The sequence below is a fragment of the Phoca vitulina genome, unplaced genomic scaffold (genome assembly GCF_004348235.1).
Source record: "Phoca vitulina isolate PV1807 unplaced genomic scaffold, GSC_HSeal_1.0 scaffold52, whole genome shotgun sequence".
In the NCBI taxonomy this organism is placed as follows: Eukaryota; Metazoa; Chordata; class Mammalia; order Carnivora; family Phocidae; genus Phoca; species Phoca vitulina.
Window position 1 is genome coordinate 1,075,331 of NW_022589755.1, and position 14,457 is coordinate 1,089,787.

General features: G+C 42.9%; 1 protein-coding gene across 3 annotated transcripts; it reads right to left on the reverse strand.

Moving 5' to 3' along the window:
- Positions 1 to 400: 400 nt before the first annotated feature.
- ZNF211 (zinc finger protein 211) lies at positions 401 to 13,334 on the reverse strand. Of its 3 annotated transcripts, XR_004297529.1 has the most exons (5): positions 12,953 to 13,334; positions 12,370 to 12,408; positions 11,415 to 11,541; positions 1,550 to 4,160; positions 401 to 597 (listed from the first exon to the last, which is right to left on the reverse strand). XR_004297529.1 is itself a non-coding variant. In XM_032388293.1 (4 exons), exons 1-4 carry the CDS (start codon positions 12,983 to 12,985, stop codon positions 2,692 to 2,694), a joined length of 1,668 nt encoding a protein of 555 aa, XP_032244184.1. In that variant the 5' UTR covers positions 12,986 to 13,334; the 3' UTR covers positions 982 to 2,691. The 3 variants fall into 3 exon arrangements, 2 of the variants coding, with proteins under 2 accessions (XP_032244184.1, XP_032244185.1); XM_032388293.1 differs by lacking the exon at positions 401 to 597 and having other exon boundaries at positions 982 to 4,160; XM_032388294.1 differs by lacking the exons at positions 401 to 597; positions 12,370 to 12,408 and having other exon boundaries at positions 982 to 4,160.
- Positions 13,335 to 14,457: the final 1,123 nt, after the last annotated feature.

Below are 14,457 nucleotides of genomic sequence, written 5' to 3' on the forward strand. Positions count from 1 at the left end.
TGTCTTAATCATTTTAGTATGTTTTATTATCGTCTATGTTCTACAGGTTATTTGCAGCTACTGGATCAGAAGGCTGGGAATAGAATGCTGTGTCTGTGGCAACTCTTCCCAGCTGAGCTCAGTGACGTCACACTGACAGCTTGAAATTGGCCATAGTGGGGGTATTTACACCAGAGAACTTGAAAGACACTACAAACCAGGACTTACATGTATTACAGAAAGTCTAGACTTCAGAACATAAGGGAAAATATGGAAATAATGCAGATTAAACTTAAAAGTGTGTGGTGTATGTAGTCTTACCTTGTACATAGCACAAAAACACCTGAGGAACAAAAATAAGCTGTTTCTTTGTTAATAAAAAAGGAAATAGCCACAATTCATAAAAAAGAAAATAGGCAAAAGATATGAACAGACATTTTATCAAGAAGATATACAGATGACAAACACAAGAAAAAAATGTTCAACATCATAAATCCTTAGGGAAATGCGATTAAACTTACTGCTTGCTTGTTAAAAGGGTAAATTCCAAAGACTGAACCAAAAGACTGATGCCATGTACTGGCAAGGATGTGAAAGAACTGGAACGCTCATGCACTCCTGGTGAGTATGCAAAAGCAAAAAATCATTTTAGATCAGTTTGAGCAGTTTCTTAATAAGTTAAACATTCACCTATCTTATGACTCAGGCATTTTACTTTGAATTACTAACACAAGAGAAATGAAAACTATATATATATATTAAATTATATGCAAATGTTCTAGCAGCTTTATTTGCAATCGACAAAATGAAGTACCAAAGGTCCCTAACAAGTGGTATATCCATAGAAAAGATACTATGCAGCAGTAGAGTGAAATATTTATATAAGCATCATTGAAGAATCTCAAAATAATTATAATTATAAATCATGAATGAAACAAAAAAATAAACACTTTATGACTCAGATCATATAAAATTCTAGAAAATACAAACTAATTTATTATAAATGAAGGTAAATCAAAGGTTGCCTGGGGACGGGAAAGACAGATTATAAAATGACATGAGGCAAATTAGGGGTGACGGACATGTTCATAATCATGATTATGATGAAGTTTTGTGGGTTTATACGTATGTCAAAACTTAACAAACTGTACACCTCAAATAGGTGCAGTATACTGCATGTCAACTATACCTGAATAAAGTTCTATGAAATAGTTCCAAAAAAACAAACAAACGAAAAATACAAAACCCTAGGTCTCCCACTCTTTTCATAAAATCAGGTTTGGCAGCCCTATATTGACTCTCTTTCCTGATGACCTTGGAGGAGCAGCCTTGCCTTAGTGGTAGCAAATATTTATGAGCAAGTAAATCCATTCCACTCAGTGAACAGGAATTTTGGCTAGGTCACAGAGCCACACTGAGGGACTAAGGGATCTCCTTTCTCTGTATGCTTGTCTTCCTATCTGTGTAGAATTGGCCTTTAGGTGAACTCTACCAGAAAGGCTATGGGAATCCACAAAACCAACAGCTTATTTTCTTTGACAAAGATCTCAGCCACAAAAGATGCACATACCTGGAGGTCCTGAGAGTTTCTGGGCACACTGAGCCTGCACAGTCAGTCAGTGGAGCATTTGTTGATGCAATGCTAGAAGGGGCACATGCCATCTACTTTGCTGCAGTCTTCTCCACTGCAGTGTTATTGTACCGATTATAGTTCCCCCAGGGCCCTGTGTTCTCACCATGACACTAGCCTAGAGAATTCTGGGTATCAGGGCACATGGCTCCTTTGCAGGACGTGGGGTAGAGATTCCCCTCAACACTACTGAGCATTATATGACATCCACTGTGAAAAAGAAAAACAATTCGTGTAGTTCTCAGAAGCACTGGAGGTTGTCACAACTTCCTGACTCTTCAGAGTGTTCTCTGAGCCCACAAAAAAATCCCGATACCCAGTCTATAAATTAGGACAAGGCCTTGCAGTCTTTCCTAGGAGACCTCAGGCAACAATGTAAATTAGGCCAAAGCTGGAAAGAGAGCTATTTTCTTTCATCAGACTGTCATCTCTGAGGCACACAAAGCATTGGGAACCCCAACAAGGCTGTTCACTCTTTAATGCTGGCAGAGCCCAGCTATTTTCAAATCACCTCACACAGTGAATAGAACCCCAACAATAATGTCTTTATTACTGTAAAATCCAAAGCAATATGAGGCAGGGAGATCCCAGGTTGGTGACTTGGAGGATAGGAAAATCCAAGAGGAGTGTCGCACAAAACTAACACATCCTTGAAAATGCGGTCCTTCTTAGCAAGTTACCAGCAGAACTCAGATTGGGTCCACTGGGCCGTGCCCTAACTTCTACATGAGAAGAGAATGAAGACCCTATAAGGGCTAAGAATAATCATGATTTCCTCCAGCAGAAGGGGAGGGAAAGAGGCAGCTTCCCTGAGCACATTGTGGTGGTTAACTAATGTACTAATGCACACTGTATGAACCTGCTGAGTGGTAGAGGTGACAAAACTCTCCCACAGAAACTGGTAGTGACATAAATCAGGCCAGATCCCTAGACAGTTATAGATTCACACATACTTCAACTAAAGGGAGATCTCCCCAATGTGGATTTTAAGATGTACGGGCTTAAATTTAGGTAGATGGCTTCCTCACAACATCTCTCCTCCAGTGTAATTATCTAAAAGGAAACTGCACAGCCCTGTACATCTAAGGCCTTTCTCTAGTATGAAGTCTCTGGTGTTGAATGAGGTCAGATTTGGAGCTAAAGGATTTCCCACATTCTCTGCACTCAGTAGGCCTCTTTCCAGTGTGAACTCTCCGGTGTTGAATGAGGCTGGAGCTTTGGCTAAAGGATTTTCCACATTCCCCACACTCATAAGGCCTTTCTCCAGTGTGAACTCTCAGGTGTTTAACGAGGTTAGATTTGCAGCTAAAGGACTTTCCACACTCACTGCACTCAATAGGCCTTTCTCCAGTGTGAACTCTCCAGTGGTTCTTGAGGTTGGAGCTATGGCTAAAGGATTTTCCACATTCCCCACACTCATAAGGCCTTTCTCCTGTGTGGACTTTCCGGTGTGAACTGAAGCTGGAGCTTTGCTTAAAGGACTTCCCACATTTACTGCACTCATAAGGCCTTTCTCCAGTGTGAAGTCTCCTGTGGTGAATGAGGCTGGAGCTTCGGCTGAAGGATTTCCCACATTCACTGCACTGATGAGGCCTTTCTCCTGTGTGAACTCTCCTGTGGTAAATGAGACTGAAGTTTTGGCTAAAGGACTTCCCACATTCACTGCACTCATAAGGCCTTTCTCCAGTGTGAACTCTCTGATGTTGAATGAGGTTGGACCTTTGGCTGAAAGATTTTCCACATTCCCTGCACTCATAAGGCTTCTCTCCAGTGTGAACTTTCCTATGGCTATTGAGGCTGTAGCTTTGGCTAAAGGATTTCCCACATTCATTGCACTCATAGGGCCTTTCTCCAGTGTGAACTCTCCGATGTATAATGAAACTGGAATAATAGGTGAAGAATTTTCCACATTCACTGCATTCGTAAGGTCTTTCTCCAGTATGGACTTTCTGGTGTTGAATGAGGTTACATCTTCGGGTACAGGCTTTTCCACATTTGCCACACTCATAAATTCCTTCTCTAGTGACAACTCTCTGGTCCTGAGCAAGTGTGTCTGTGTAGCTGAAGGCTTTCTTGCATTCTCCACAGTTGTGATGACTTCTACCACTGTGAAAGACAGCCTCACACTCATTGTTCAGCTTCTTCCCAGTGTGAGTGACCTGTTGTTGGAGAAATCCCACGCTGGCTAAGAAGTCCTTCCGTGTCTCCTCACAGGTAAAGGGCTTCCCTGACACATGGACTGTACAGTTCTTTATAAAGGAGGCTCTTTCCACATAACTTCTGAAGGGTATCTCTCTAGTGTGCTGCCCCTGGTACTGTTGAAGATTGGCAGTTAAACAGAATTGTTTCCTACATGTATATGGTTCTTCCCCAAGATATGTTTCCTGGTGCTCAGCCAAGTACAAAATGTTTCTCAAGATTGGGCCATGCAGTTCAAAGGGCTGGGCCTTCTGGGAAGATGAAACTGCCTTGAGAGTCCCAATCTGTGACACTCCTATAGAAATGCTCTCTTCAGAAGGTGCATCCTCATCCTCCGCTCCATGCCAACAACCTGAAAGCAAAGAAGTGATGATGAAATACATGTTGACTTTATTGGGAAGGAGCAAAAACCATCACAAATGTACATCTGACACATTAAAGAACCAGTATACGGAACTGTTTTCAGGAAAAGGAAGTTGGGGTTAGGTTTTGAAAGCAGCTGCTTTGTACTACTGGGTACCCAAGGTCAAGAATTGGATAGTCCTCACTGGGCACAGGATACAAGGAAAGGGTTGGGCCAGGGTGAAACACATGTTTTACAACTCATGTTAATGGCTTTTAGCAGGATTACATCTGCTGGTAACATGTGATGCTGTGCAGAAGTCTATGTCCACATGTAGGAAAATCTGACTGGAACAAAATAACCGGTTTTAAGAATAAATAAAAGATGGGGCACCTGGGTGGCTTAGTCAGTTAAGCATCTGACTCTTGATTTCAGCTAAGGTTGTGATCTCAGAGTAGTGAGATCGAGCCCCATGGCAGGCTCCGTGCTGCGTGTGGAACCTGCTTAAGATTCTTTCTATCCCTCAACCTCTGCCCCCCACCCCTCTCTTAAAAAAAAAAAAAAAAAAAGAATTGGGGCGCCTGGGTGGCTCAGTCGTTAAGCATCTGCCTTTGGCTCAGGTCATGATCCCAGGGTCCTGGGATCAAGCCCTGCATCGGGCTCCCTGCTCGGCGGGAGGCCTGCTTCTCCCTCTCCCACTCCCCCTGCTTGTGATCCCTCTCACTGTGTCTCTCTCTGTCAAATAAATAAAAATAAAATCTTAAAAAAAAGAAGAATTCTTAAAAGATATGTGCATATTTTAGAGTACAACAATGTTGAAAATCACTGTGGAGAAAAGAGTGTGAAGAATGAGTGAGAAAAAAGGTCCACAGAGGTGGGGATTAGCCTGGGCCTAGAGAAAGAATAAAAATGACAAGTCAGCAAAGTGTCAAGAATGGAGAAGGGAAGGTAGAAGTGAATTTTGGCCACCAGCAATGGCACCAAAACACAAGTCAAACATGACAGGTTCCTGGTATGATTTGAACAAAGCTCTGATATCACATTCTCCCCCAGCTATCATTCACCTGGGTCAGGCCCTCTGGGGGCCCATCTTGTGGAGACTGGAAGCATAGGGAACTCTTCCCCTAACCCCAGCTGAGCAACTGCATGGGACTTGGAAGATCTAAATCCTAAGGGTAAGACAGGACAGGTCAGTGGTTAATATTGGCCTGGAAAACTCAGAACACAACGGATCACAGGAAAGATACTACAAAAAGTACCTCCAGGCCGAGTTAGAGGGAAGATGGTGAGACAGTAAGCACCTGGAGCCTGTCTCCTCACCTGGATCACAAATGCACTGACAGAATCAATCTGATGTAACTATTTTGCAACTCTACAGTCTAATGAAGGCTTGCAACATGCTAAATTGCTTTAATTTGGGTCAGTATCAGCTCTTAGCATTGTGTAAGTTATCCATGTCCCAACTTGTCTAACTCTGAGCCCCAGCAGGCAGCCATGCACATTTTCCTGGAGGAGCTTGCTGGAGCCAGGGTGGGCAATGAAGACTCTGTCCTCCAAGTAACACAGATATGTGCTTCTGATGGTGGAGATGTGACATACAGGTGGGCAGTCATTGTTGCAAAACCTCTCCCTCCCCTGACTCAGGGGATTTAAAGGGCAGATGTCTATCCCCTCTACCACCCTCCCTTCACATTTCTCTTATTCCCCTTTTTGGAGGCAGAAATTCAAGGACTAGGATATTCAAAATCACATACATGGAGGAATAGAGAAAATCATCATACATACCCAGGGACAGGCACAGTCTCAGAAAAAAACAGAAGACCTTAAGTTTACACCCCAGACTGATCTCCAGTAGAGACACCCTACAACCATTCAAAACAAACAACAACCTCCAAATGTCCAGTTTTCAACAACAACAACAAGTCACAGGACATACAAAGCAACAGGAAAGTTAACCCATTCTAAAAAAAAAAAATCAATAGAAACTGTTCTTGAGAAAGACCACATTGTGTACTTATTAGACAAAGACTTTATTTTTTTTTAAGATTTTATTTGATAGAGAGCACAAGCAGGGGGAGCAGGAGAGGGAGAAGCAGGCTCCCCGCTGAGCAGTGAGCCCGATGTGGGGCTTGATCCCAGGACCCAGGATCATGACCTAAGCCAAAGGCAGACGCTTAACCGACTGAGCCACCTAGGTGCCCCTAGACAAAGACTTTAAAATATTTGTCTAAAAGATGCTCAAAGGGCTAAAAGAAAATGTGGACAAAGTCAAGAAAATGTTGCATGACCAAAACAGAAATATCAATAGAGATAGGAAACATAAAGAATAATCAAAAAGAAATTTTGGAGCTGAAAAGTATAATAACTGAATGAAAGAACTCAGTAGAGGGATACAAAAACAGCTTTGAGTAGTCAGAAGAAACAATCAGTGAACTTGAAGATATCAAATCTGAAGAAAAGAAAGACAAAGGATTGACCAGAAGTGAACAGAACATAAGAACCTATGGAATACCATCAGTAAACCAATACATGCAATGTGTTAGTCTAGAAAAAGAAGAGGGAAACAAAAGGACAGAGAGCTTATTTGAAGAAAAAAATGCCTGAAAACTTCCCAAATTTGATGGAAGACACAAATATTAACATCTAAGAAGCTCAAACTCCAACCAGGCTAAACTCTGAGACTCACACTTGGCACATTATAATCCAAGTGTCAAAAGCAAAAGGCAAAGAGAAAATCTTGAAAGCAACAAGACAGAAGCGACTCATCACATACAATGGATCTCCAAAGATTATCAGATTTCTCATCAGAATCCACAGAGGTCAGAGGCAGTGGGTTGATATATCCAAGTGTTGAAGGAAAAAAACCAAGAATCCTGTAACAAGCAAAACTGTCCTTCAAAAATGAGAGAGAAATTAAGACCTTGCAGATAAATAAAAGCCAAGGAGTTCTTTACTACTAGATGTATCCTGCAAGAAATGCTAATGGGGGTCCTTCAGGTTGAGATGAAAGGACACTAGATAGTAACTCAAAGCCATTTGACCAAATAAAGATCTCTGTTAAATTAAATACACAGACAATTATAAAAGCTAGTAACTTGGGTTTATAACTCCACCTTTTGTTTTCTACATTTAAGAGATTAACACATAAATAACAATTACTGACCTAAATTTTTGGACATACAACACACACAAGATGTAATTTCATGACATCAATAACTAAAAGGGATGGGGACAGAGTCATATAGAAGCAGAGTTTAAAAAAATATGATTGAAGCTAAGCTGGCATAAATTCAAATTAATTGTTATAATTTTATACGTTAAATGTGAACCCCATGATTAACTAAAAAAAAAACCCAAAAACAAAGCCCTCTAGAAAGTATACCAAAACAAAACGAAACAAAACCGCCCCCCCAAAAAAACCCAACAAATCAGAACATTTCACTACAAAAAGCCAACCGAATACAAAAGACAGTAATGCAGAAAATGAGGGACAAAAAAGCTACAAGGCATATAGCAAACAAATAGCAAAATGACAGAAGTCCCTCCTCATCAGTAGTTACTATAAATGTAAATAGATTAAACTCTAAACAAAAGACAAAATTGGTAGAATGGATAAAAAACATGATCCAACTATATGCGGTCCATAACACACTCACTTTAGACCCAAAGACACAAGTAAGTTAAAAATGACTGCTTGGAAAAACACATTCCATGCACATAGTAATCCAAAGAGAGCAGGGGTGGCTATACTAATATGAGACAACGGAGACTACATCAAAAAAGGTTATAAAATAAAGAAAGACACTATGTACTAATAAAAGGTTCAAGACACAAGAAAAGATAATAATTATAAACATTTAGGCACCTATGACCAGATAAAATCTCTGTTAAATTACAGACCATCAAAACCTATGAAGCAAAAATTGACAGAACTGAAGGGAGAAATAGTTCTAAAATAATAGTTGGAGACATCAATGCCCCACTCTCAATAATATGAAATAAACACACCAAAGTAAGGAAATAGAGGACCTGAACAACACAATAAACCAAGTAGATCTAGCAGAATATACAGAATATTCTGCCCAATAGCAACAGAATATACATTCTTCTCAATTGCACATGGGACATTTTCCAGGAGAAAGCATATGCTCAGCCACAAATTAAGTGTTACTGGATTTAAGAAGACAGAAGTCATGCAAAGTATCTTTCTAATCACAATGGGTGATGTTAGAAATAAAAAACTGAAGGAAAACTGGAAAATTCACAAACCTATGAAAATTAAATCATTTTTAAACAACCAATGGGTCAAAGAAGAGTCACAAGGAAAACTAGAAAATACTTAGATTTAGAGACAAATGAAAATGAAAAGACACTATCAGCAAAAATTACGTGAAGAAGCAAAAGCAGCACTAAGAGGGAAACTGTTATAAACACTTACATTAAAAAGGAGAAGATCTTGAATCAACAGCTTAACTTTACAACTTAAAGAACTACAAAAAGATCCAAGAAACCCGAAGCTAGTAGAAAAAGAAATAATAAAGATTAGAACTGAGATAGAGACAAGAAAAACAGTAAAGAAAAATCAACAAAACTGAAAACTGCTATAAAAATTTACACAAACTTTTGGGGTGCCTGGCTGGCTCAGTCAGTGGAGCATGACTCTTGATCTTGGAGTTGAGCTTGAGCCCCATTACTTAAAAATAAAATCTCTAAAAAAAAAGAAAATTGACAAACTTTTACCTAAATTGGCTTAAAAAAAAAAAAAAGGAAAACTAAAATAGTAAAATGAAAAATTACAGTGGGAACATAACTACCAATTCTACAGAACTAAAAGAGATTATAAGAGAGTACTAGTAAGGAGACTGAATCACTAATCAAAAACCTCCTGACAAAGAAAAGCCCTGTGGCCCCTGGGTAGCACGGTTGGTTAAATAAGCGTCTGCCTCCAGCTCAGGCCATGATCCCAGGGTCCTGGGATCGAGTCCCGCATCAGGCTACCTGCTCAGCGCGGAGTCTGCTTCTCCCTCTACCCTTCCTCCCTGCTCGTGATCTCTCTCTCTCAAATAAATAAATATTAAAAATAAAATAAACTCCATTTTCCTTTGGAAGAAACAAAAAAAGAAAAAGAAAAGCCCTGACTTGATGGTTTCACTGGTGAGTTCTGCCAACCACTTAATGAAGAACACACACCTATTTTTATAAAAAACAGACAAAGCCATTACAAGCAAACTGTAGACCAATATACTTGACAATTCATCAAGGTAAAAAATCATCAACAAAATACTAGCAAACTGAATTCAGCAAAGTAAAGGATTATACACCATGACCTACTGGGATTTATTTCTAGAACGAAAGGATGGTTCAACATACAAAAATTAATCAATGTAATACATCACATTCACAGAATCAGGAAAAAATTTTATGATCATTTCAACTGATGCATAAAAAACATCTATCGGGGGCGCCTGGGTGGCTCAGTCATTAAGCATCTGCCTTCGGCTCAGGTCATGATCCCAGGGTCCTGGGATCGAGTCCCGCATCGGGCTCCCCGCTCGGCAAGAGGCCTGCTTCTCTCTCTCCCACTCCCCCTGCTTGTGTTCCCTCTCTCGCTGTCTCTCTCTCTGTCAAATAAATAAATAAATAATTTTTTAAAAAACCTATCAAAATTTAACACCCTTTCATGATGAAAATAGTCAACAAATAAGAACAGAAGGAAACTACCTTAACATAGTAAAAGATTACAACCCATGACTAATATATTCAACAGTGAAAGACTGAAAGCTTTTCTTCAAAGATCAGGAAGAAGGATGCCAACATTCACTACTACTATTCAAAATGGTATTGGAAGCTCTAGACAGGAAAAAAAAAGGGGGGGAGGAGGAGGAGGAAGGAGAAGAAGGGCATCCAAAGGGAAAGGAATAAGTAAAATTATCTTTGCTTGTGAATACATTATACACAGAAAACTAGGCCTAAAGACTTAAAAAGCTTTTAGAATAAATGAATTCAGCAAAATAACAGGATACAAAAAGAACATAAAAAAAACATTTTTATTTCTGTACAATAATGAACAATCGGGGCGCCTGGGTGGCTCAGTCGTTGGGCATCTGCCTTCGGCTCAGGTCATGATCCCAGGGTCCTGGGATCAAGCCCCACATTGGGCTCCCTGCTCTGTGGGAAGCCTGCTTCTCCCTCTCCCACACTCCCTGCTTGTGTTCCCTCTCTCACTGTGTCTCTCTATGTCAAATAAATAAATAAAATCTTAAAAAAAAAATGAACAATCTAAAAAGGAAACTAAGAAAACAATTACATTTATGATAGTATCAAAAGAATAAAATACTTAGAAATTAACCAAGAAAGTAAAAGATATGAACACAAGAAACTACAAAATATTGCTAAAAGGAATTAATGAAATTAATAAGTGGAAAGAGATCTATATTCATGGATTGAAAGATTTAATACTGTTAAGATATCAGTACTACCCCAAACCATCTACAGATTCAATACAATCCCTATCAAAATCCGAAATTTTTTGTAGTAATAGAAAAATTCACATGGAGGGGCACCTGTCTGGCTTAGTTGTTGATTGTCTGCCTTTGGTTCGGGTCATGATCCCAGGGTCCTGTAATAGAGCCCCGCATCGAGCTCCCTGCTCTGTGGGAAGCCTACTCCCTCTCCCACTCCCCCTGCTTGTGTTCCCTCTCTCCCTGTCTTTCTCTCTGTCAAATAAATAAATAAAATCTTAAAAAAAAAAAAAGAAAAAATTCACATGGAATCTCAAGGACACCAAATAGTCAGAACAATCTTGAAAAAGACTAAAGTCGAAGGAGTCACACTTCTTAATTTAAAATTTTACTCCAAAGCTATAGTAGTCAAAACATTGTGATACTATCATAAAGACAAATATAGACCAATGCAATAGAATAAACACTCCAGAAATAAAGTCTTGCATATATGGTCAAATGATTTTCTACAAGGAGGCCAAGACTCTAGTCTAGACCATTCAATGGGGAAGATCCATTAGGCTGACATTAAGGCTACTGATCCTGAATCCTTTCCTGTGAGGGTTTGAAACAGCAGGTGTTGTGGCAATAAAGGAAGAGAAGTAGGCATGCACTTAGTACAGCTCTAGAAACCACAGCACCTACCCAGGGAATTGGGGAAGGCAACAGTATCCATCGTTCTGATGTGAGACAGAGCTGCCCCTACAGAAAAGAGAAAGGCAGAGCCTCGCCCAGGGCACAGGGGTAGGTGTGAGGGCCTTACCTAGTGAGGATGTGAGTGCAAAGTTCTCCAGCATCACATCATGGTACAGGCATCTCTGATCCTCATCTAGGAGATCCCATTCCTCCCAGGAGAAATAGAGGGCCACGTCCTCAAAAGTCACACTTCCCTGCCAGGATAAAGAAAGGTGAAACCACGAAGAGCCTCACTCCTGAAGACCCATAATCCATACCCCCACACATATACCCCATGTCCCTCCTCCTCCCAAGATCCCCAAATCAGAGGACATACCAGACCCTGGCGTCACTGCGTCTGCACTTTCCTTATACTCCCATTAGTCGCTGTGTTCGCTCTGTGCCCCACTCTGCACCCAGATGGAGTGTGTTAAGACCTAGATAAAATCATCTCCTAGGGCACCTGGGTGGCTCAGTTGGTTAAGCGTCTGCCTTTGGCTCAGGTCAGGATCTCAGGGTTCTGGGATGCAGTCCTGCTTCGGGCTCCCCGCTCAGTGGGGAGCCTGCTTCTTCTTCTCCCTCTGCCTCCCCCCCCCCCCACCTCATGCTCTCTCTCTCTCAAATAAATGAATCAAATTTTTAAAAAATCACATTCTTCCTCCGATCCAGACCTTCCCTTGCCTCCAGATGGATGCCTAACTTCACGGGCAGTCATTCTGAGCCTGACTCTGGCGCACTGCCCGTTTGTTCTCACCAGAAAGAACGGAGGCCCGCCACTACCTGAATGAGCTTAGCCTCACCTCCACGCAGTTCCACATACCAACACCTGTTTTTGTAATAAGCTTCCACATCTCTTCCCTTTGATGGCCCCAAATGAGAATCCCTCCATATAAACCCTGGCCTAGACTCGACCCTGAGCTAGGATTCTTCAGGGCCCCCAAACTCAAGGGCTGGGAGAATGGCAGGTGAAGAGTCTCATGACACCCCAAATCTGGACAAAATGTGGGACGGGACCAGCAAGGGACTGGTACACCTCCACTCACCTGTGTAGGTTCCAAAAGCACTTCTGCAACCATGGAAACCTGTGGGAAGAGGCAGGTCTTCGAGGGATGTGGCCATGGCGACCTTCCAGGGGCTCAGGCCTTCCCTGTGTCCCTGAGGGGCACCAGAGCCAGGTCACCTCGGGCAGACCGGCCAACCTCTGTGCTGTGTGTCCTTGGGAAAAGACTCACGCTCCCCCGATCACCCCTACAATCTGTTCGATTGCACAGGCTGTGGAGGCTTTCTCAAACCCTAGCGCACACCGTGTCTCTCTTCTCTTCAAAATTCTCCACGGGTCCCAGGGCCCTCGGAACGAAGGTCCGGCACCTCGGCCCGCGTCCAGGCGTGACCCCCTCACGCTCTCTGTCCCCTGAGGGCAGAGTCCTCCCGCCGCAGCCCCCTCCAGCCTCGGCCCCAGCCGCCCTCGGCCCCGAGCCCGCTCCCGCACGGGGCCCCCGCCCGCCGCCGCCTCCCCGTCCCGGACACCGGGGCCTGGGCCGCAGGGACGCGAGCCGGCGCCCCGCGCTCGGGCCTTCGGGGTCTGGGTGGGGGGACGGCGGGAGGGCCCGGGGGACGAGCGCTCACCTGAGCCGGGTCCCCGGGCGCGGCCGCCGCCATCGGAGCCTCTGGGCGGAGTGAAGTGATGACAGCTGAGCGACCCGGGCAGTCGCGGGCACCGAGGTCTCCAGGCGGTCCTCGCAGGCGGCGATACCCCCGACCCTAGACCCGCCTCCCTACAGTGGGGACAAAGCCTCCTCTCGTGCCTTCCCTGTCCGTCGCCTGGGCTCCAACCCGTGTTCCGGGTCCTCTGACCGAGCCCAAAGACCCCCGAACCGCTAAAACGACCGCCACGGAAACGACGGAAGCACCGCCTCAAGGCGGTTCGTCCTGCCGGGAATGTTCCCTTTCTGGGTTTTCATTGGGTTATTACCGCTGCCGCTCAACGCAAAGCTTTCTGGGTAATGTAGTTCCTTCGTCGTTGAGGCCTGGAAGAGGGGCGCCCAACACCAGAAACTCTCAGAGAAGTGATCAAATGGCAAGGCGAGGCCTAAGGGAAATGACCCTCCTATACTTCTAGGGTGGGGGAAGGACTTCGGTTCTTCTTAAAGGGGCAGCGGGCCAACTTCTGGGGAGTCTTAAGTGCCCTTTAAAGTCTTTGGTGCTACTGATCCACTGAAGTGTTTCCACATTATTTCAGACTCTATGAAGCCAACTCTAGTGGACATCACTGGTAGCTGGAGGCGAATAAGCATTATCCTACCGCTCTTTAAATACGTGCAGCCTGAGGGGTTAAAGTCATTTTTGTGAGCTTCAGTAGGTTGCGTCAGGGACAAAGAAAAGCATTTGGCCTTTTTTGGTATTTATTTGTCAATAAAATAGCATTCTGAAACTTTCGGTCACCAATCGTATCAGGTCCAACTTGGCTACTAATATTTCCAGTGAATTAAATATATCATTTGAGGGGCGCCTGGGTGGCTCAGTCGGTTAAGCATCTGCCTTTGGTTCAGGTCATGATCCCAGGGTTCTGGGATGGAGCCCCTCATCCAGCTCCCTGCTCAGCTGGGAGTCTGCTTCTCCCTCTCCCCTTCTTGTGCTCTAGTGCACAATCTCTCTCTCAAATAAATAAATAAAATCTTAAAAAAAAAAAAAAGGATACTACAAGGTTGTTTTTTTTTTTTTTTTAAAGATTTTATTTATTTATTTGACAGAGACACAGCGAGAGAGGGAACACAAGCAGGGGGAGTGGGAGAGGGAGAAGCAGGTTTCCCGCGGAGCAGGGAGCCCAATGCGGGGCTCGATCCCAGGACCCCGAGATCATGACCTGAGCCGAAGGCAGACGCTTAACGACTGAGCCACCCAGGCGCCCCTACAAGGTTTTTTTAATGCAACCTAATTAAAATACTGAATACATAAATTATATAGAGGAAGCTGTCCTGACAATTTTCAGTACCCCTATTAATCAATTTGATAAAAGACAAAAATTCTAGCAAATTTTATTAAAAAAGTATTTTAGGAGGAAAATAATCATAAACACGTATTAAATGCTCATCTCATATATGTTTATGAAAATACAAGTTAAATAATAAATG